Source organism: Mycteria americana, chromosome 2 (genome assembly GCF_035582795.1).
Source record: "Mycteria americana isolate JAX WOST 10 ecotype Jacksonville Zoo and Gardens chromosome 2, USCA_MyAme_1.0, whole genome shotgun sequence".
Lineage (NCBI taxonomy): Eukaryota > Metazoa > Chordata > Aves > Ciconiiformes > Ciconiidae > Mycteria > Mycteria americana.
The window spans coordinates 27795665-27816200 of NC_134366.1; the positions used below are offsets into that span (position 1 = coordinate 27795665).

The 20536-nt window shown below is 41.2% G+C and overlaps 1 protein-coding gene across 2 annotated transcripts in view; it reads left to right on the forward strand.

Annotated features, from left to right (window-relative positions):
- The first annotated feature begins 527 nt into the window (after positions 1 to 527).
- The window catches only part of COL1A2 (collagen type I alpha 2 chain), a 41815-nt gene continuing 21806 nt past the window's right edge, over positions 528 to 20536 (forward strand). Inside the window, exons 1-23 of one of the 2 annotated variants that reach the window (XM_075492839.1) lie at positions 528 to 749; positions 3065 to 3075; positions 3682 to 3699; positions 4385 to 4420; positions 6084 to 6167; positions 7547 to 7603; positions 9868 to 9912; positions 10017 to 10070; positions 10399 to 10452; positions 10842 to 10895; positions 11413 to 11466; positions 11712 to 11765; positions 13461 to 13505; positions 13757 to 13810; positions 13922 to 13966; positions 16482 to 16535; positions 18062 to 18160; positions 18242 to 18286; positions 18395 to 18493; positions 18996 to 19049; positions 19145 to 19252; positions 20123 to 20176; positions 20279 to 20377. In XM_075492839.1, the coding sequence (XP_075348954.1) occupies positions 680 to 749; positions 3065 to 3075; positions 3682 to 3699; positions 4385 to 4420; positions 6084 to 6167; positions 7547 to 7603; positions 9868 to 9912; positions 10017 to 10070; positions 10399 to 10452; positions 10842 to 10895; positions 11413 to 11466; positions 11712 to 11765; positions 13461 to 13505; positions 13757 to 13810; positions 13922 to 13966; positions 16482 to 16535; positions 18062 to 18160; positions 18242 to 18286; positions 18395 to 18493; positions 18996 to 19049; positions 19145 to 19252; positions 20123 to 20176; positions 20279 to 20377 (1347 nt within the window). In that variant the 5' untranslated portion in view covers positions 528 to 679. Of the gene's footprint in view, positions 750 to 3064; positions 3076 to 3587; positions 3700 to 4381; positions 4421 to 6083; positions 6168 to 7546; positions 7604 to 9867; positions 9913 to 10016; positions 10071 to 10398; positions 10453 to 10841; positions 10896 to 11412; positions 11467 to 11711; positions 11766 to 13460; positions 13506 to 13756; positions 13811 to 13921; positions 13967 to 16481; positions 16536 to 18061; positions 18161 to 18241; positions 18287 to 18394; positions 18494 to 18995; positions 19050 to 19144; positions 19253 to 20122; positions 20177 to 20278; positions 20378 to 20536 lie in introns of those variants that run through there. The other variant, XM_075492838.1, reaches the window with a different exon arrangement.

Below are 20536 nucleotides of genomic sequence, written 5' to 3' on the forward strand. Positions count from 1 at the left end.
GACGGCAGGGAGATCCAGCCTCCTCCCCGCTCCCCTGGCCGCTTCCCCGCCGCGATCCGAGCGGGGCGGGAGGCTCCGCAGGCCCTGGACAGCTCCTGCTTTGAAAGCCCTCGGAGCGCTCTCCCGGCCACTGCCAGCCGGCCGCCCAGCGAGGCTCCCGGCCGCGCAGCCCAGAAAAACAGGGCGAGGGGCGGGGGACGTCTGAAAAAAAAAAAAAAAAAGAAAAAAAAAATCAGACGACGAGTCAGATTTTCCTTCCGAAAGCCTCAAAGTGTCCACGTCCTCAAAGCATGGAACCAATTTAACGTCGCCGCCTCCCTCGCTCCCCCTCCGCCCCCTCCCCCGCCGACCCCGCGCCCCCTCCGCCCCGCGGCCGCCGCTGCCAAGGCTGCCGCGCCGGGCCGGAGACACGGGGCACGTGACGGCCTGGGAGCCGCGCGGGCCCCGCGGCCGCCGCGCGCCCATTGGCTGCGCCGCCGCCGGTGACTCGCAGCCCCGGGACCCTCCTGCGGTATAAATAGGGCGGACCGGGGCTTGATTAATTTAGCATCCCGGGCAGCAGGTTTCTGCTAAGGTTGGAGTTACTCCTCAAGACTGTATGCCTGCGTCCCATAGGTAATAGCTAACCACCGACCAGGGACTCTGCACCACAAGGAGTCTGCATGTCTTGCAACTAGACATGCTCAGCTTTGTGGATACACGGATTTTGTTGCTGCTTGCAGTAACTTCATACCTAGCAACAGGCCAACGTAAGTGCTTTTAGCTTGTTTGTGGCATGGGTGGTGGCAGGGGGTGGCTGTCCTACTCTCTGCGCTCTATCCAGACGTCTTCCCCACGGATGGTAGTCTGCGGGGAGCTGCAGCTTCCCAAGCTATGGAGACCATCTCGTCAAACTGCCACCTCCGTCCCAGATCAGAATCTAGCTTCCTTTTTTTTTCCTCAGAAGTAGAAAAGGATGGCAAAAGGCCAACGAGATCCCCCCCTAAAAAAAAAAAAAAGAAAGAAAAAGAAAGACGGGCTCGTATCCAAAGGATAGGCGAAGCCCTAATTCAAGCGCAGATGCTTGAAGGCTAGGAGGAGAATGTTTACGGCGGGCGGAAGAATCCAGACTGCACTCAGACTGCGCTTCCGTAGGACTTCGGGCGCGCTCTCCGAAGCGGGGGACCCGGGAGCAGGGGCAGGCGGCGGCTCGCCCCTTCCCTGCGAGGAGAGGGCGTGCGCCCCGCGGGGCCGCGCCGCCGCCCCGCCGCGCACGGCGGCGCCCCCTGGAGGCAGAGCGGGGCCGCTGCGGCGCGCCGTGGTGCTGGGCGCCTTCCGGCCCAGCCCGGCGGGGGAAAGCTGTTGGCGGCTCCCCGGGGGGCTCCGCGCACGCTGAGCCCGCCCTCCTGGGGGTCTCCGGGGAGGGAAAGACCGTACGAAGCAGGAGGGGGGAGGCAGGGAAGGAATGTTGCTCAGCTCTAGTGCGAAAAGGGGATGGGGCTCCCCGAGGGCGCAGCGCGGCTCTCCGCCGCTGGCTGGGAAGAGGATTTCGTGTCCCCCTCGCTGACGGAGGGCGCGGCTCCCCACGCACACACTGGGGTGGGAGAGAAACGCGCCCCACGCACTTGGCTGAGGGAGAAGCGGAGCCTTCCCGCTGCCTCCCTGCTGGGCAGCATCCTGTGAAGTTCCCCCTTAGCCCCTCGCCGCCGTTCCTCTGCAGCACTGGCTTTGACCGGGGGTTTGGCCGCGCTCCTAGGCGGAGGAGGGAGGGAGCAGCCGTGCGCTGCCCGCTCCTGGCGCTCGGAGTCCCCACGAACGTGCCCCCCGTGCCCCGCCCGCCGCCGGCTGCGCCCCGCCTCGTCCCTGCCGGCCGCTGCCAGCAGCGAGGCGTGGGGTGGCGGCGGGGCGGCACGGTGGCCGTGGCCCGGAGGAGGCCCGAGGGCCCGCGGCGGGGCCGTTCTGGCGGGGCGGCCGGGCTGAGGCCTGTCCCGGCGCACCGCGGCCGCTCGCCCGGGGACATTTCCTCCCCGTGGTGACGGGCAGCGGAAGCAGCGCCTTCGCAAAGGCTGAGCAGACGGAGCGGTTCGTGTGGGGATCCCGCCCCCGCTTTTCCCAAAATAAGGATAGTGTAGTCGCCAGTGTCACCATCGCCTGGGGGCAGTGATTTTTTTAATTTTATGTTGCGTTAGTATAGGCAATCGGCGTTCTGCCATGGTATTTCAGTGCTTTATAGTGCTGAGCACTTCGGTATTGTTACCTTTTTGCTGGACTGTATGAACCATCTGAATTGAGTGTGATCATACATTGCCAAAGTAACACTTCATGGAAAAACACCCAACAACTCGTTGGTTAGTAATAATGTCAAATTGCTGGCATTAAAGTGTGGTGTGAGACGTTTTTACCATGGTAAGTTTCAGCCAAAATAGATTTTTAATTGCTTGAAACTCAGAAAACAGATTTTTGACAATTAGTATCTGCAACTAATTAACAAGAGCATACTTAGTAGTAATTAACATACAGAGAGAAAGTTATTTGCTATTTCGTGTTTAACAGCTTCAAACTGTTCTACACACTATGACATCTTCCAGGAATTTATGGAAATAGGTGTTTGGGTAGAACCATTCCCCATAAAAAGTGAGATGGGGCCATTTACATTAAAATTTAAGATTACTCCTACAATTTAATATCTTCACATGTGTCACCCTGTCTGGGTTTATTCATCTGTTGCATGCCCACATACTTGAAAATATGTATGTGCTTTTTTTTTCCATGGAGATACGTTTAAGCATCCTTAGAGCAGGCTTACAGAAGATATCTGCCTTTTTACTGTATCAACTGTATTACTTGTTTTAATTTCATTAGCAAGTCTGTTTTGAATTTGAAATACATAGCAATCTCACCTGAGAGTCTTTACAGTTTAAGATAACCACCTTAAAAGTAAGAAATTACATTAAGAAAATGTTTCTTGCATTAAGAAAATTAACAAAATTGCATTTTGATTTAAAAGCATTGAAATGTAAAACTTGTAAAATAGCTGAATCCACACTCTAATTATCTCCTTTTTTTCTTTCCCTTCTTTTTCCAGATGTGAGTGAGGTCAGTATAATTATTTTTTATCTAATATGTAACATTCAATTAACAGGCTAGACTTCTTTTTCGTGGCAGTATTATTTAGTACCGTTAATTCCCAAGATGGTCATGGAAAGATACCGATTAAATCCTGAAGGGACTGCCTGGAAAGGTACCCACCCCATTTTCTCAAGTGGGACGGCCTTTTTAAGAGACTGCCTTCATAGGTGTAAAGACCATGAGGAGACAGAACGGAGCAGTGGTGTTTGGACATTATACCTGGCAGACTGGATTGGAGATGACTGTACTTTAAAGCCAGTCTTCCAGTCCAAATTTCATTGCACAGAAGGATTATGAAAGAACTCAGGTGTGACTTTTTTTATGCCAGTTTCATAGGCCATAATAGGTATAAAATTGACAGTCTTCAACAGAATGTTCTAATGTAATTATCTTTGCTATATAATAAGCTCCTAGCCTTCATAGTAATTTAAAACCATAGGGCATACTTAAATATACTGTACTGAGAAAAATTGTAGTTATGTAAGAAGATGAGTCTAAGTTTGTACATTATTTTAGTTTAAAATACTGGGATAAATTGTATCTTTTTTTAACTCTCTTCTCTAATTTTTCCAGGCACCTGCAGGGCGGAAGGTAAGCATTTTTATTTTTCTTGTGTGGAAATGGAGATGATATCAGATCTTCTTAGGCAGATTAACATTTTGTTGAATATTGGATGAAAGGAAAACTGACTACATTCATTATTTCCAGTGTTCCCTGAGAATAGCAGTAGCACTGAGATGAGTAGGAAATAAAAAGGAGGGAACAATGGGTGCAACATCTTAACACCAGGGTAAATTCAAATATTGGATTTAAGCTGCTTTACCCAAGAGCAGAACTAAGCCTACCAAGAACTAAACTGCATCAAAGTAGCATTCTTGTTCAACCAGAGTTCCTTTGGAAAGATTTACATGAATTGAACAGTACAGCAATATCCATACAGGTCTAAGAGGCTAAATAGATTAGATTTTATTTCTAAAAGTTACTACTGTTAAATTAGAGCCAGTTATTCCGTAGAGACTAAAACCAACCCTGCAAATACTTCTGTGGACTGTGCACTGATACTTTTGACTGACATAGTAATGACAGTGACTAATTTATTTCCAGTAGCTTATTGTGGAAAAAGAATATGCTGTCTGTGGAAAATAGCTATTGGACCTGTATATGCAGTCATCTTTCCCTTTTTCATGTACACTAATTATTTTTAATGTATCTGTTTCCCTGTATTATCTTGGAAAATTTCCATGGTAACTCAGTAAGTTTTATTTTCTTCCAGCAGGGCCCTAGAGGAGACAAAGGGCCACAGGGAGAAAGGGTAAGGAATTAGATTGACGTTCATTTGTTTGCGATCTTTGAACAACAGTTGTTGGAAGACCAATAGGAAAAAACTAAGTTTAGGCATTGATGTGAGATTAAATGAATGTACCTGTAGAAGCTTGCATGTACAATTTCATTAAAAAGAAACTAAGTTGTCTATGTACCAAATTCTGCACCGGCAATACCTCACCAGCCTAATTATGGTCATTGTGGCTGAGCAGATGTGGTTGAGTTCAGATGACAGCCTAGCCCTCCAAGTGATGGTTTGAAAACCTTTTTTCCAACTGCCCACAATGGAAATAGTGCATGAAAATGCAGAAAGGAAAGTTGACACATAAAGGTGTAGTCTTTGAACAATATAGTATATGGATAAGCTCTCTACATCAGACCCAAATAAACAAAGCTAGCTTTGAGGATCATTCATTACTTGTGCCTCCAAAGATGGCTTGAAAAAGCTCTCTTCTTGGCAGCTAGGCATTTGTCATCTACCTTCTATTAGTCAAAGTGGATATTGTACTGTTAAAGATTACTGTAAAAGTAACCATAAATAAGGACAGTTGAATAATTTAATTGTAATGTTAATTCATATTGCTGATATCTGCTTTTCTGATTTGCTTCTGCATCGTTGCTGCTTTTTGTAAAGTGGTATTCTGAAATTCACATCCTTATCTGGGCAGTGTGTAGTTATCGTGTCTTTTTTGTATCTTCTGAAAATGAAAATGCCATAGTACTGATAGGTAGGTCTTGAAGATTTCTTAGATCATAATACGCTGACAAACGTAATGGGAACTATTAGGAAGAGAGTATCTGTATGGTCAACTGGATATTTGCTTTAGGCTACCACTAAATACATTTGTTTAATGAAATGAGATATATGCTTTGTCCTGAAGGCAGCAAGCGTAATCCTGCTCCTTTAGAAATCTGTAAGACTTTTATTATGGATTTCATCTAGCACTGAACTGAGTCCAAAATACAGACCAAATGAAATGCCTCACCTCAATTGCCACAATGGCAAAACTTGACCAGCTTTGTGCATTGAGGATGAAAGAATATACAGGCAAATGTTGCTGGACTGAACACATGTAATTTCAAGCTGTTGTAAAAGAAGTTATGACAGTGGTAGCAGAGTGACAGTGTCAAAAATCTGTAGAAGAGCACTACTTTATTGTCACTGAATTTGCAATTATACCAGCAAATAGTCTAGACTGATTAAAAACTGGCCTTTGACTTAACTCTGGATCTATGCTAGTTCGTACCAGTAGGGCTGACCTGTGCCAATCCTCAGTTGGTCAAATTTTAGGCTCTTGCTAACAGAATCTGACAGGCTGTGTGGGTCCATATGAGTCACCTGGGGTTCACGGGTCCAAAATTTGGTCGCTTAAAGTGAAAATTCCCAATTTGGAGATTACACTTTGGTAGCATAGATCCAATATTGCCCCCATAAATCTTCTCAAATATGAAACTACAGTAAATATCTGGTACGACGTGTGGCAAGGCAATGTAAATTCAGGCTATGCTTATTTTCTAAAGTTAGCCATTTACTGAAACTGCATATAATAGCACTGCTGTAGCGTGTGCTGTAGGTGCCTGGTTGTTAATGAAATTATCACTTCAGAGATTTCTTTAGCCACTTCTAACGTTCACTGTTTTTTTGACTCTAGGGTCCACCAGGTCCACCAGGCAGAGATGGTGAAGATGGTCTACCAGGTCCTCCAGGCCCCCCTGGTCCTCCAGGTCTTGGCGGAGTAAGGCATCCAAACTTTCTATTACTGAAACTGATAATCTGTGCTTTGTGACTAAGACTAAATGCATATCTGCTGGAAAACACTGATGTTTCACTGGAGAATAGAGGAAACATTCTCTTGTGATCGGCAAGAAATTGATGGTCCCAGTTCCAATGAAACTCTCCTTGGGATGTATATTTTCCGTGGCAAATTTGGATTTTGTATTCAACAGGTACTTATGCACAGGAGCAAATCAACCCTGTTAATTAGCATTAAATTTATAAAGCCATAATGTGTATGGATTAGGAATTAACTAAATGAAACCTGTGCTGTTAAGCAGATGGGGAAAAGAAACGGCACTTTGCAGTTGAGTTCAAGAGACAGCAACTGTATTGGAATAAGCTGAAGAAGACTACCCTTAAGCTAAAAGTCTGTACTTAAAAGTCCTTTAGAATTTTAGAATATCTTCCTCTAGAATTTTTGATTTCTTTCTGTATTCATGCTGCAGAATGTAAGTGGAATGTGTCACATACACACTTTCTGCAGAAATGTCCATCATGTATTCTCTGCAGGATGCTAGCTTTAACTCTTTGCTTGACATTAGCTTGCACGGGGAGTGTGAAGACATAGACAGTGTCGTACTGATCAAGTTTAGTAAATCCTCCTGCATGGAAGAATACTCTTTTGCCTTCAATATGAATAGCAATAATTTATTTTCCTATTAGCAAACCCCAAACTACTTTCATTAATTTCTATTATTTTAATATGCTAATAAAACAAAACAAGCAAGAAAAGGATTTTAGATTGTGTTATATAGAACTTTTTTCCATTTTAGTGAAGAGGGAAAATGTACTCTATAAAACTAGATGTATATTTTCCTACAAAACTTATATTGATAAAAGATCAAAAATCCAGTGCAGTGTTTCTGAGGCTGCATGCTCCTCAGATCTTTTTGAAGCTGAAGGGCCCACCTCATCCGATAGTCAGTCAGAGCTGGTACATGAATTTTACTTAAGCCATGCGGTGAAAAAATATGTATAACTTCCCTGACTGGATATTATGCAGAACGATTTGAAGGTTTCAAGAAAGTTTTCAATTTTAAATGAGCACTGAGTTTACATTCTTAACTTTCAGTTCACACTATTGCAATGCCTCTATCACTACTGTGTAGATATTTGAGGCCATTGTGTGAAAGGTCCTTCCTAGTAAAATGAAGTCTTTCTGGAAACAAGTGAATAGAAATGTATTTATAATAGGGCCATGTTTACTGGGTTTTACGTATGCTGCTTTAATATACCATACAGCAAGTCAGATGACAGTTAGATGTAGAATGATAAATATCAATACTTCTAAAAGTAAAATATTTAGTATTTTAATTTGAAACTTCTTATCACCTACAGAACTTCGCTGCTCAATATGATCCATCTAAAGCAGCTGATTTTGGCCCAGGACCTATGGTAGGTATATGATTTAGCACTTGATAACTTGCATAGATAACGTGTTTAGTATTTTCCTTTGAGTTTAATCCAGATGTATTAACGCAAAGCCTAGTTTTAAAATTAGTGTTTTGATTATACTGTTTTGAGTCAGACTGTAAACTGATCCTCTGATGTAGGACAATGTGAAGTGTTTGAAATACAGTCTTAGGACTTGAAATGTGGTCTTGGAACTGTATATTTAACTTGAATATAGCACTACTGGGTCTTGTGCTTTAATTCTGTCTGTTGACCACACTTTTGTGAATTTCATAAGCTGATGTCAGATAACACATGTACTTTGATATAGTATTACTTTACCCATATTGAGACAGAAGATTGTGTTTTAGGAATGAGATCTATTGGAAAGCTGCTTTCTAAAGCAGACATAGGTCTAGAAAGTAACTCGATATCTCAGCTCTAGTTGGTGACCTTTTTTCTCCCATGGCTGTACAACCCTTTTGATATCTTTGGATTGCACAGGTTTGGTAGGAAATTGGCCACCACATTTGGTTCTCAACAACTGAATGTTAGTACTTGCTACTACAAGGCTATTCCGAGAAGGAATCTTTATTGGTTACTGTATACTATGTCCAAAAGGACATTTAAGGGGTCTATTGCCTCTCCACATGAATTTTGAACCCTTCCTGATGTTAGCAGATATTTTCAGTGTACACAGATAGCAGAATATGGGTTAAATTCACCACACACACTGACATCACAGACAATGCTGCTGCTCAGTATTATTCTGGGTGAAGTGCTTGTTTCCATTCCTGAGAATAGTGTGATATTAAATGAATTTTTGAAAATATTTTGGCATCCATTTAGGTACTAGGTATAGGAAAATAGAAGTACCTTTAATCAAGTTCTGCCCTCAGTGTCTGACAATAAATCGGAAAATGTAGATGAGGATTTATTTGCGGTGTCACAATTTCTAAGTTCCAATTTTTGAGTCAGTTAGGGTTCATCTGACAGCAACAGCAGTAGAATCTACCTACTGTGAGGAATTTAAGTTTCATAAAGGAAATGTGAGAGATTGGGAAGATAGAAAAGGAGAGAAAAACATTTACAGAATATAATTTGTGAAGAGATTCACAGGGGTTATGCAACACATATGATTCAGACTGTCCAGAAACAGTTATTTTTCCTAGAATTACTGCATATTTTTATAGCCATAAGATTGCTGTAGCTTCCATAAGTAAATGCCTGTATTTAATATGCATTTATTCTCCTTAATAAAAAGTATTCAGTCTTACGGGAAAGCTACATAAGCAATTGAAAAGTTGGCACATGATTTTAATCTTGTAATGAGAATCTAAAAGAGTTCCCAAAAAGTTTTAAAACCAATTAAAACCATAATGATTTCTGTTGAAATATCTCATAAAACATTTGTTTGGACAATAGAAGCCTAAATTAAATTTCAGTTCAAAGTTGTTTGCTTGCTTAGTAAAGCTTAAGACGACTGTTAAGAAAGTGCAGTAATCTATGGAAATTTCCTTTTTAAAAGTGATTTTTGATCCTTTTTTTCAAGACGTATGTAAATTCTAAATTCAGTCAGGGAGAGTATATTACTGACTTGTTTTGGACGTGAAATTAAGAGAATTTAGTCAAAAACAAAACAATGACATATTTAAATAGCAGTTGATAATTATTTGCAAAAGATGTATACACAATATGTATAAAAGTTGTTTGATTTCTTTCCAAAGTTATGTGTGAACCTCCCAGTTCATGGTAATACTGCCATTTATATACCTTTATTTTCCCTTTTACCTCTCTACCATTTTAATGATCTTTTTCTCCAACATCTCTTCTTGAAAATCATGATAAAATTGACAGGCCCAAAGATACAACCTTTCTTAATGTGTTGTTATGACACTTGTCTTTCTTTAAACTCTGGAAGTTCATGCACAGGAAGGGAGAGGGTACCTAGAAGAATGAACCAGTGCACTTGCTAACAAGCCGTAATAGATTAAGAAGCCTAATCACAAGGTTCCCAGCCATAATGGTACATTCCTAATCATCTCACTGGATTCTGCGCTGGTTCATTGCCATTAGAAGTTCTATTTGCACTTGGACTGCTTGTGCAAATTCATGCAGATCTCTTAACTTCCTCTAACTTGATTTGGACATTGCACACTGAAAACTGTAATGCTTACCAATATTTTAGGAATACCAGGAATTGGTGTTATAAATGAGTTTATATACTGGTGATTTTTTAAAAAGATTTTGTATTTTTTCTCCCCTAGGGTTTAATGGGACCTAGAGGCCCACCTGGAGCATCTGGACCCCCTGTAAGTACAGTCTCATCTCTCCTACTGGCTGATTAACATTGACATACCTGTAAAATCACAAAATAGCTTGTTCAAACACTAACAAAACCTCTCTCCTCTTCTAGGGTCCTCCTGGTTTTCAAGGCATTCCTGGTGAGCCTGGTGAACCTGGTCAAACAGTAAGTACAGGTTTCACATACGGACACTGTTAGCATTAGAAACAGGACATGAAAGTAGGCTTGTAATGCTTAGGCCCATTTCTCCTATCCATATGCATGTCCTTGAATGTTTGAATTGGATATTCCTGCTTGATCTTGTTACAGAAACAGAGCTGAACACTCAGATTCAGACTCCGTCAGATTGGAATCATAAAGTGCAAAGTCAATTAGGAGGGGAGGACCTTGCTTCAGTTCAGGCTCCGGCTATGCCCCACCTCAAGTCAGAAACCAGTGAAAAGACTTACCTGAAGAGCGATGCTTTAAGTAATCCTCAATCTATTTTTAACAGGGTCCCCAGGGTCCTCGTGGTCCCCCTGGTCCTCCAGGAAAGGCTGGTGAAGATGTAAGTGGTTATTAAATGTTTCTCATCTCTTTTGGGGCTGTGATTCAACTCTAACATTAGGTTATTGTTAAGCTAAGCATTCTATTGGCCATAATTTTTACATTGTTCTATAATATTGGATAGAATAAATAAACCCCTGAAATAATTATTTTATAGTACAAGAGATGCTGTATGTTGGAAACGTACAGAAAAATGGATAACTTCAAAACCTCTCCAAATACATGATTTAGCTTCCTGAATACAGGAAGAAGGAGACTTGAAAGCTAACAAGCTCTCTGTATTTACTGAGAAAGAGAAACTTTGCCAATGTCTTTTCTTTTTCTAATGGTTTATGTTGTTATTTTATAAAATGAGCTTTCCTTCTTAGTGCATTTTGCTGCATTTTTTAGGGTCACCCTGGCAAACCTGGAAGACCTGGTGAGAGGGGTGTTGCTGGCCCTCAGGTGTGTAGCGATCTACTGTATACAATACCAAACAGTTCTCTTATCAATAAAACCTAATGACATTTCTGAATTGCACCACATTAACAATCTAGTAATATTCCCTATATGCATTAATCCAATTTCAGTTCTTACCTTCAGGGTATCATATAGTTACGGTTTTGTTTTGTGTTTTCCCCCCCGCCCCCAGTAAAGCTAGTGTAATTAGTAAGGGAAGTGACATAGTGAGGAGTTACACAGGAGCAGGTGAGCAGGCACCTTGGCATAGAAAGCTGAAACAGCTGTGCTATCACATGTTAATGCATGAAATTTCTGAAGTTCAGAACTGGAAAATCAGGTTGATTACTGTTAGTCTTGGAACAAGTCTGGTCCTGGGAGGTTGTGGAATGGACTGTGTTCCTCACCTGAATGATCACGGCCCAAATCTACTCAATTTTATTGAAAGACTTGTGCTTTTTCTTTCTTTTTAACTGCAGTATATAATATGAGAGACAATAATTCATGCACTGTGTGTTTTTAGGGTGCTCGTGGTTTCCCTGGAACTCCTGGTCTGCCTGGCTTTAAGGGAATTAGGGTGAGTATATACATACTTTTTCCCTGAATAGTTAAGACTGACAACACTTCAGCATACTGAAAACCCCTGCAAATCCCCTCAAAGTTAAGAGTGCATGAACCTCTTTGAAGTTTTTAATATGTCCTTATATGAATAATATCTCCATTTTGTATGGAAAGAAGGATTTACCTTACAAGACTTAAGAGTTTGTATATAGCCATTTTTGGGGAAATACATATTAATATTTATTTTTCTATTCAATATAGGGACACAATGGTCTTGATGGTCAAAAGGGACAACCCGGTACTCCTGGCATCAAGGTAAAGATGAAATCTGAAAATACAGGATGTAGCTCTTTCTAGCAAAAGACATATGAAGTCCCCTCCAATCAGTCTTCCATGTTGTTACTAAACATTGCCCAGCTGCAATAATATAGAAGTCAGTGGATTCATGTAGGACAAATAGGTGTACCTTAACATGAGAAATCATAGCTGGGGCCTTATTCTTGAGCCCTCAGTCAAGTTAGTACTTTCAATGAGTAAAAGCTGCAGAACTGGGCTCCTGATGATTAACTATCCAGCAGCACTTAAGACTGATTTTGCTATCTCTGCTTTTCTATGGATTGTATTTTGCATTTTGGTGTTTTTTTAAAAGCACACTAAAATGAAAACATCTCATTTTTCTACAAAATTCTGCTGTGTGAGACACATGCGCTAGTGTAAGGCTTTCTGCTAAAAATCTGGATAGATGCAGTGCTCTTCTGAGTTAAGACTATTTGATCTTCACAGTCTTTTTCCTTTTTACCTTCTTCAGATTAGTGCAGATTTGAACACTATCCTTAAAAAAGTGTTTTTACATTTTGTCTAGAAACATCTCTAGCAAACTCTTCCTCTCTTAGTTTCTTCTCCCATTCCACCTCAGTGCCTAATAGCGGTGTTCTTAAAACAACATTACTGCCATATTGGGTTGTAGGAAATTTTAATGCTGCTGAATTATTCACAGGAGATTTGTATTCAAGTACTTTTAATATAACAATGAAAAGCTCAAATACTAATTCTCCCTCTTGCTTGTTTCTGAGAGCTTAGCATACTTGCTTATAGACCTATTAATTGTAATGTAGCATTCTCCAATATCACTGTGAGTTGTTAACCTGCAGAAGAAGTTTGGTAAAGAGATAGCAAACACACAGTCTGTCCAGTTGTTGGAGATTAAAAGCAGATAAAGCAATTAAGTAAAGGAAAGAACAGTTATTAGTAAGAGTGCTAATCTGACTGGAAAACACAAGCATAATGAATCAAGGTCACTAATGATATAACTGCTGAAAGCAGTGATGAAGGCAAAAACTTATGCTGTTTGCAGCATTTAAGACTAGGTGCATTCAGATACATTCAGGATACAAGTGCTCTAGGACAAATCTTGTCACTATAGACTAGCCTAGACCAACTAGACCAACTGCAGGCTTGGTGAGAATACTTACTACTAAAGGGAGAGGAGTCATGTTTTAATGGCTGTCGCTCATATCTCAGTATTATTGATCTTAAGTTGAAAATACCTGAAGCAGATCCTTATTTCCAGCCATTTGACAGGAACTTTGTCACCTTAACCTAAGGCGAAAGAAAGCATCATTCTGCTTCTGCTCAAGCCAAAAAAACAGCTGCTGATTGATCTGAATTGGTAGTTGACTATCCAGGCCCTATCACTTAGATGTGTGCTTCAGAGTAAATATCAGAATAAGGAAATAGGGTAAAGAAAGCTGAGATGGGTAAGTGAAGAGACTTGCTCTGGCCCTGCTCTTCTAAGAGGATTCCAACTGGCCGTGTTCCAGTATATGCAGGGACAGTCACAGTCTCTGCACCCTCAGGACTTGATGTGCTGTTATTGTGTACTGTGGTGCAAGTGCTACAGAAGACAAAGACAGTAGGATCGATCAGTTGAATGTCTCTCTAGATGGTGTTGTGCTATCTGTTCAAAGCATCCTTTAAGTAATTCAAGCCTGCAAACTTTCTTTCTCATAGGGAGAACCTGGTGCCCCTGGTGAAAATGGTACCCCAGGACAACCTGTAAGTATTTACTGCTGCTGCTGTGGAAAATTATAATCTGATAGATATGGTTCAGCCAGCATTTTGGTCAATTTTTGTCATCAGTGACACTCCAGCTAGCTAGACGCTGTAATGTAATAATATGTGAATATTTAGAACAGAATTGCCTGGCTGCAACACACTTCATATAGAGACTTAGCAGAAGAGAAAAAATCTATGTATCTTTGTTCAGTGAATAGGTACAAATGAGTTAATTTAAATTTTTCTTTCAGGGTGCTCGTGGTCTCCCTGGTGAGAGAGGAAGAGTAGGTGCCCCTGGACCAGCTGTAAGTGGCTTCCCATCTGTCTGTTTGTCATCACGACCAGCCATTTACTGTGGCTTTCTCTGATCTTCGAATTTCTTTTCAAACTCTGTTTATCATGTTCTCTTCTCACAGGGTGCTCGTGGAAGTGATGGCAGCGCTGGCCCCACCGGACCTGCTGTAAGTTTCAGTCTTGATCTTTGACAATCTGGTTCCATTAGGCCTTGTGTCCCTCTTTCTGTTTATAGAGGATTCCTTGGGCTTCTGAGAAGTTGATTGTGTGGACATTTTTAACACAGTTCTTTGTTGCTTATCAGACCATCACAAAAAGAATTAATAAGACATAAAGCCTTTGCAGACAATATCCTGAGCCTCAGGATTTATATTAAACACATCTGTATCAAAGGAACCAAGTATTCTCTCATTTGCACTGATGAGTTCATAGGGAAACACCCGATGAACAGAATTCTCATTTCTAACAGAACAGTTCTCATTCCAAAATTAAAGAGACTTTATACCTTTTAACAGATATATACCATGCATGTGTTGCAGATGACTATAATTATATACATCCTGAAACTATTGTATGTGCTCCAGGACACAGCTTTGCACCTGCAACATTGTCCTGTCTGACTAACAGGAGCTAACCTTTTTCATTCACCACTGACATACCTGAGTTACGTGAGCTAGTGTGAAACACCAGTAAGATCCAGCTGTCCTGATCTGACTGGTAAACAATAACTATTCTAATAAGTGCTAATCCAATGCAGATTTGTCCGTTTAAAAGGAGTTAGTGTTGCCATAGCATACCACTTCAGTAAACCTCATTTATTTCAGTGAAATAAATGTGTATGCAATGGTATAGTTTCAAAGCTGTAAAAAAAAATCAGGAATAGCCCAGAATAGTTTTTCCTTCCTGCCTTCAAAATTTGAGTAAATGATGAAGCTGTACTTGGTTCTGTTAACTTTGCTAAAGTCGGTTTTAATACTCCTTGTCACTGCAAACATGTGTCGTGCTTTAACAGAGTAGAATGTTAGCATAGGTGTGAATTTCACTTCAGTTCTCCCATATGGGGTATTTAAAAAATATATGTGATTGGGCATTTAAATTGCAGGCAAGTAGAGACCTTATAGCTAAGATCTGATGTTATACTTTGTAGTAGAACCAAACCATTTTAGCTATCTTGAAGGCAATTGAGTTACTATAGGAAAAATATTCTGGAGCTGCTGATTGCAGAGGTGTTACTCTGAATGGGCAGCAGCAGAAAGTTGCATTGGCTCCCAGTGTCTATGCCAGGCTAAAGTTATTTTACACATACTTAAGTTATGATGCTGTAAACATTCTGCATAGGACTTATTAACACTCTTTTTTTTTAAACTAAAACAGAAATAATGTTTTATTCTCCTTGCCACTGAGAATCTAAAACATAAAAAGAGTCACTGCAATGGAAATTCTGAAAGTTTATCTTTTCATACGTATCTTAAAGGGCATTTGGTGTTTTTTTTCTTTGCTTATGCAAAACCAGTGAGAATTCCAGGTACCCAGTTTATAACAAACACAGTAGGTTACAGGATGTTGGAAGCCAATTCCTCTTTGCTATACCAGCTGACTCACTTTTATTCCCTTGGATTTGTGAGGCAGTTTTATAGTAAGTATTCATAATTGAAAGATGTTAGCTCACAAAAAGTAGATATCAATCCCCAATAGCTATGAATGAGTTGGATATTTCATTAATAAATGAAGAAAAACTATCCCTTTGTATTTGTATGCATTAAACAATAACAAAGGCTATGAATACATCAGTGTATCTTCTCTTGTGGTGTCCGGGTACTGTACATTAGGAAGCTTGTCCCATTGTAATTACAAATCTCACAGCAATAGCTAGACATAGTACAATCAGTAGAAGACCCTCTTCAAGCTGACATGCCATTGCCTTTGACATACAAAAAGCCAGTTTAATGAAAGGGTACTGGGGCTGCACATGTTCACTGCCTCAAAATGTATACTCTGGGTATGAATCAAGATTTCTAATCCATTTGCATGTTAGAATCAGCTCCTGCCTTCAGCTGCTGTTAAGCCTGATCTAATTTCTGGTACAGTCTTACTGACTTCAATATAAGTTGTGCCAAGCACTGGCTTGTGAAGTGGTGCAGAGATCTTACCAACCCTCTTCCCATGTGTGAAGAAGGACAAATGCTGTCATCAACACAGGGCTCTTGTGTGTGACCAGTAGTCCAGAAGGACTCCTGCTGTGAAAGCATACAGTTACCCGTGCACAGTAAATGTGTTGGAAACAGCCACCTAAGACTTGCATTTGCAGGATGCAGTGCTCCCCATCACTCATTGTGGGACTGTACAGCAAGACATCTTGCTTTGCAGATGCCTGCCTCTGCCCATCCTCTGTTTAGTCTTTCTCAGGTGTTTAGCCTCAAGGCAAGGTTTTACCAATCGTTGCTTAATTCGCACTTTTTTAACTGCACTGCAAATGTTTTTCAGCATTGACCTCACTCTTAACTGTTTGTAGTGAACGAAATCTGTCAGTTTGGAGTTGCAAAAGGCAACCGATATTCTAGGGTGGTAATGTGTGGAAGTGTCTAAGTAAATGTGCATTTTTTAATCTGTTTACTTCAGCAAGCAAGATGTTTCTGTCATCACTGAATACCTTTACACAACTGCTTCCCTTTAATTGCCTAGGGCCCTATTGGTGCTGCTGGTCCTCCAGGCTTCCCAGGTGGTCCTGGTGCTAAGGTATGAACATCTGCTTCTACTGGTACATTTGATAGTGAAGATGAAATATAGTAACTAGAATTGCTAGGCAGCAAAACAACACCTTCTCTGAAATGGGAGTGCTTTCTTATCAGTTACAGATCAGGATGAGGATGAATCCCTACAGTATTTGGAGAACATCATGTATGATTGCTAATTTAAAATACAGCAGTTATTTCACAGCTGAAGATTGATGCTAGGCACGTTCAGGAAGACACATAACCTCTTTTTTTGGTTTGTTTTTTTTTTTTTACTGCTTCCTATGTGGTGCAGTTGTATACACCTTTGAAGGGTGACATGGATCATGATAAATATGCAAAGTAGCAGTTTAGATCCCTTTACACAAGTAGTAGAGGACGAAGAAGCTGCAGTTGAATATCAGGCTCCTTCCAACCTAAGTTCTTGAAATTACAATGGAGAAATTGCATTTAAACTTCTTAGGTTTAGGGCAGTACCATTTTGCTTGTGCACACTAACTTAGATGATTCAGTTTATTGCTCAGATCTTAGCTTTTTTACCTGGGTAAGAGTCTCATTATTTTTAATTTTACTTTGTCCAAGGAAGGACAGAGGATTTGGGGCAAAAGTATACCATATACTGCATTTACAAATTTCACTGACCATTTGCCAAGAAGCTCAGAGCTGCATACACTTACTGTAGTGTGATACAGTTTTTCACCATTAACACAAGTACCCAAACTCTATGTCACAACAGACAAAACTCTTATCTTGATCCACCTTTAGAAGAAAATAGAGTATTGTTTGCTAGACCTCTTAATATTGACTGCAGGGAAGATGAGGAAAAACTGAGATCCAATTCTGGTTATTGTCAAAAGGCAAGACTTTTGGAAACCATGAAATCTTCTCTGATGCAAATGTGCATGTAATTTCAAGAGAAGACTGCCTACGTGTCCAGGGTGAACTCTTAACTGCTTAGAGAATTGCTGAAGAGAAGTTTTCATTATATTTGGTTTTTTGTAGTAGACCTAGTAAATGCAAGCTTCTGATAGTAAAACCAAGAACCATTTTTCCTGTCATTTACTCCACTGTGAACACTATCCTACAGCACTCTGATCAGGCATCATTTTGCATTTTGCATTAGTGCAAATGGCATCTTAAGGTGCGAAATAATGGTCAATTAGGTCTCATACACTGTGAGGCATCTCGGGCCAGTGCTGGAGGCACATGGCTGCAGATAAGACTGGAATCATAATTCTGATTTTCTAGATCAACCTTCTGTGTAAACCTTGGCGATAATGTAGCTTCTCAGATATGCTGAGCTTCTGTTGTTCCCATGTTATCCACCAGCTTCAGTGGACCCTAGCTAGGCATCCCAGCTTCAGTGCCTTTAAAATCCAATAAAAGCTCTCAGCTCCTTGATTTCCTGGCCTCTGACATGGGAATATATATATCGGATTGTCTTCTTAATGTCAAGCTAATATAGGATTGCTCCACTGTTGCCCCAATGCTGTGTACACTGATAGAGGGCTCTATCCTTCTCTCAAACAGGGTGAAATCGGACCTGCTGGTAATGTTGGTCCTAGCGGTCCTGCTGGTCCAAGAGGAGAGATTGGACTTCCTGGTTCTAGTGGTCCTGTTGGCCCTCCAGTGAGTAACTTGCCAAACTTTATTGTCAGATGGGCGCACTTGAGACTGTCAATTAACCAGTATTGTTATCTTTCTTAATAGGGCAACCCTGGTGCTAACGGTCTTCCAGGGGCTAAAGGTGCAGCTGTAAGTACAGCCATACTCACACTTGTCTGCTCTAAAAAAGACTAATTCAGTTAATGCAACAGAAACGATAATGGGCTCATAATACCTTTTCTCCCCTCTGTTGGACAGGGTCTTCCTGGTGTTGCTGGTGCTCCTGGTCTGCCCGGTCCCCGTGGTATTCCCGGTCCTCCTGGCCCTGCTGGTCCTAGTGGTGCTAGAGGACTTGTTGTAAGTGACCTTGTATATTGCATATCTTCATTTGAAAATTGGTCCACAGTTGTAAACTATTTCCTCTGGATATATTTTTGTATTTAATGCAGACATTTTTTCTTGCTCCACTATAATTAAACATTGTAGTTAATTTCTGTGTCTCACTGCTTGCTTCAGATGCTGAGACTGAAGAGGTTCACTTTGCACTCCCTTTGAGTGCAAGGACCGCTAAGCTCTGTCCATGTTGATAGTATCAAGAGAGATGTGGCAGCAATCTCACAATCAGGCCCTCAGTGGGTATCCTCAGTAGAGGAACCAGCCCTGGATATTTCATAGTTCAATTATTGTAATTTCTAAATACAGTTACTTTCATTGACCATTTATCATAATAGAGGCAGGCATGGCATTGGATGATTAAAGAGTTTCCTGATTCATGAAAAAGCTGTCCAGGTAGAAGAGAGATTTCTGGAATGATGCTTAATTCTATTTTGCTTAATTCTCTTTTTGGTTTGGACTCTAGGGTGAACCAGGCGCTGCTGGTGCCAAGGGAGAAACTGGTAACAAGGGTGAGCCTGTAAGTATGGCAACATGTGAAGGTTTTTTTCAATGAAAAACCCTGATAGTATCTGCAACACAGCATCTGATGTCTTCTTTGTTTCCCTGAAATAGGGTGCTGCTGGACCCGCTGGCCCTCCTGGTCCTAGTGGTGAGGAAGGCAAGAGAGGCAGCACTGGTGAACCTGGCTCTGCTGGCCCCCCAGGCCCTGCTGGTCTAAGAGTAGGTATTCTTTTCATGTTCCAGAAGTAGAAGCAAAAAGGAAAGAGGAAATAAAGCTAGACTGACAAAGGCGAACTAAGTAATTATGAGTAATTAACTTTACACTAATGCTGCTAAGGAAAGATCATTTGCAATTCTGAGCCTTTTGATTAGTTGGGACCAAACCTATTTTTGCTTTGTATTAGTGCTGTTTACTATCTTATCCCTGAAGTAATTAGAGGATGCTTTGATTTATCCATTGTGTAATATTTAGTGAATTATCTTTGATTACTTTTAAAGCTTTGTGATGGGATTTAACTGCTTAAAACAGATAATTGGCTCACACATAATGTGAGGTGGAAGGTTTCAATTCGGTGTCTTCAAGGGTGCCTAGTACCCTTTTCACTGGGTGAGGAAACCACTCCATGAACTTCAGGAGGCATGTGGCTTCATGCAGGAAAAGAATTCACAGGAGAATAATAGGAAAAATGGCAGTGTTTCCACCAGACTTTTTTGGTAGAGATAAGGATTCAGTATTGCACCTTGGGTAGGGTGTACAGTCATAGAGAAGCCAGTAACTACAGAGAAGCGAAGGTGAAACAGCGTGGGCTAGGCTGTGGGATCCTAGCTGCTGGATAGAGCCACCGTTAGGTTACAGTGAACGCTGAAAATGCTCTGATACAAGCAGATTAGAACTTAAAGAAAACTAAACAAAGTGAGAGAGATTTCTTTCACAATATACATTTACACTGAGGTGTGTGTGCTTAGAGCTGCACTTACCTCAAATTCAGCAGACCTGCTTGGAAGGCTGAAACTTATGAAGCACTGTCCACCTTACAGGAACAGATTTATTTCTTTCCCTTTCTTAATTTGGTTTGTGTTCACTTGCAGGGTGTGCCTGGATCTCGTGGTCTCCCTGGAGCTGATGGCAGAGCTGGTGTCATGGTAAGACTTTTTTCTGGGTCACTATTTCTAAACCATCTTTTATATACAGATGTGTGATGCTTTTTGCTACCTCTGCCTAATTTTATTTCTTTATTTTGTTAGGGACCTGCTGGTAACCGTGGTGCTACTGGTCCTGTTGGTGCTAAGGGTCCTAGTGGTGATGGTGGCCGTCCTGGTGAGCCTGGTCTTATGGGTCCAAGAGTAAGTTTGAACTCTGTGGTGTAAGTTTGAACTCTGTGGTGTAAGTTTGAACTATGCAAAAAGAAAATTACTTACAATTTAGGGACAAAATCAGTCAGAAATCCAACTGCAAAAATTCAGCCTGTGCTAACCACAATTAGAGCACTTCCACCACTCCAC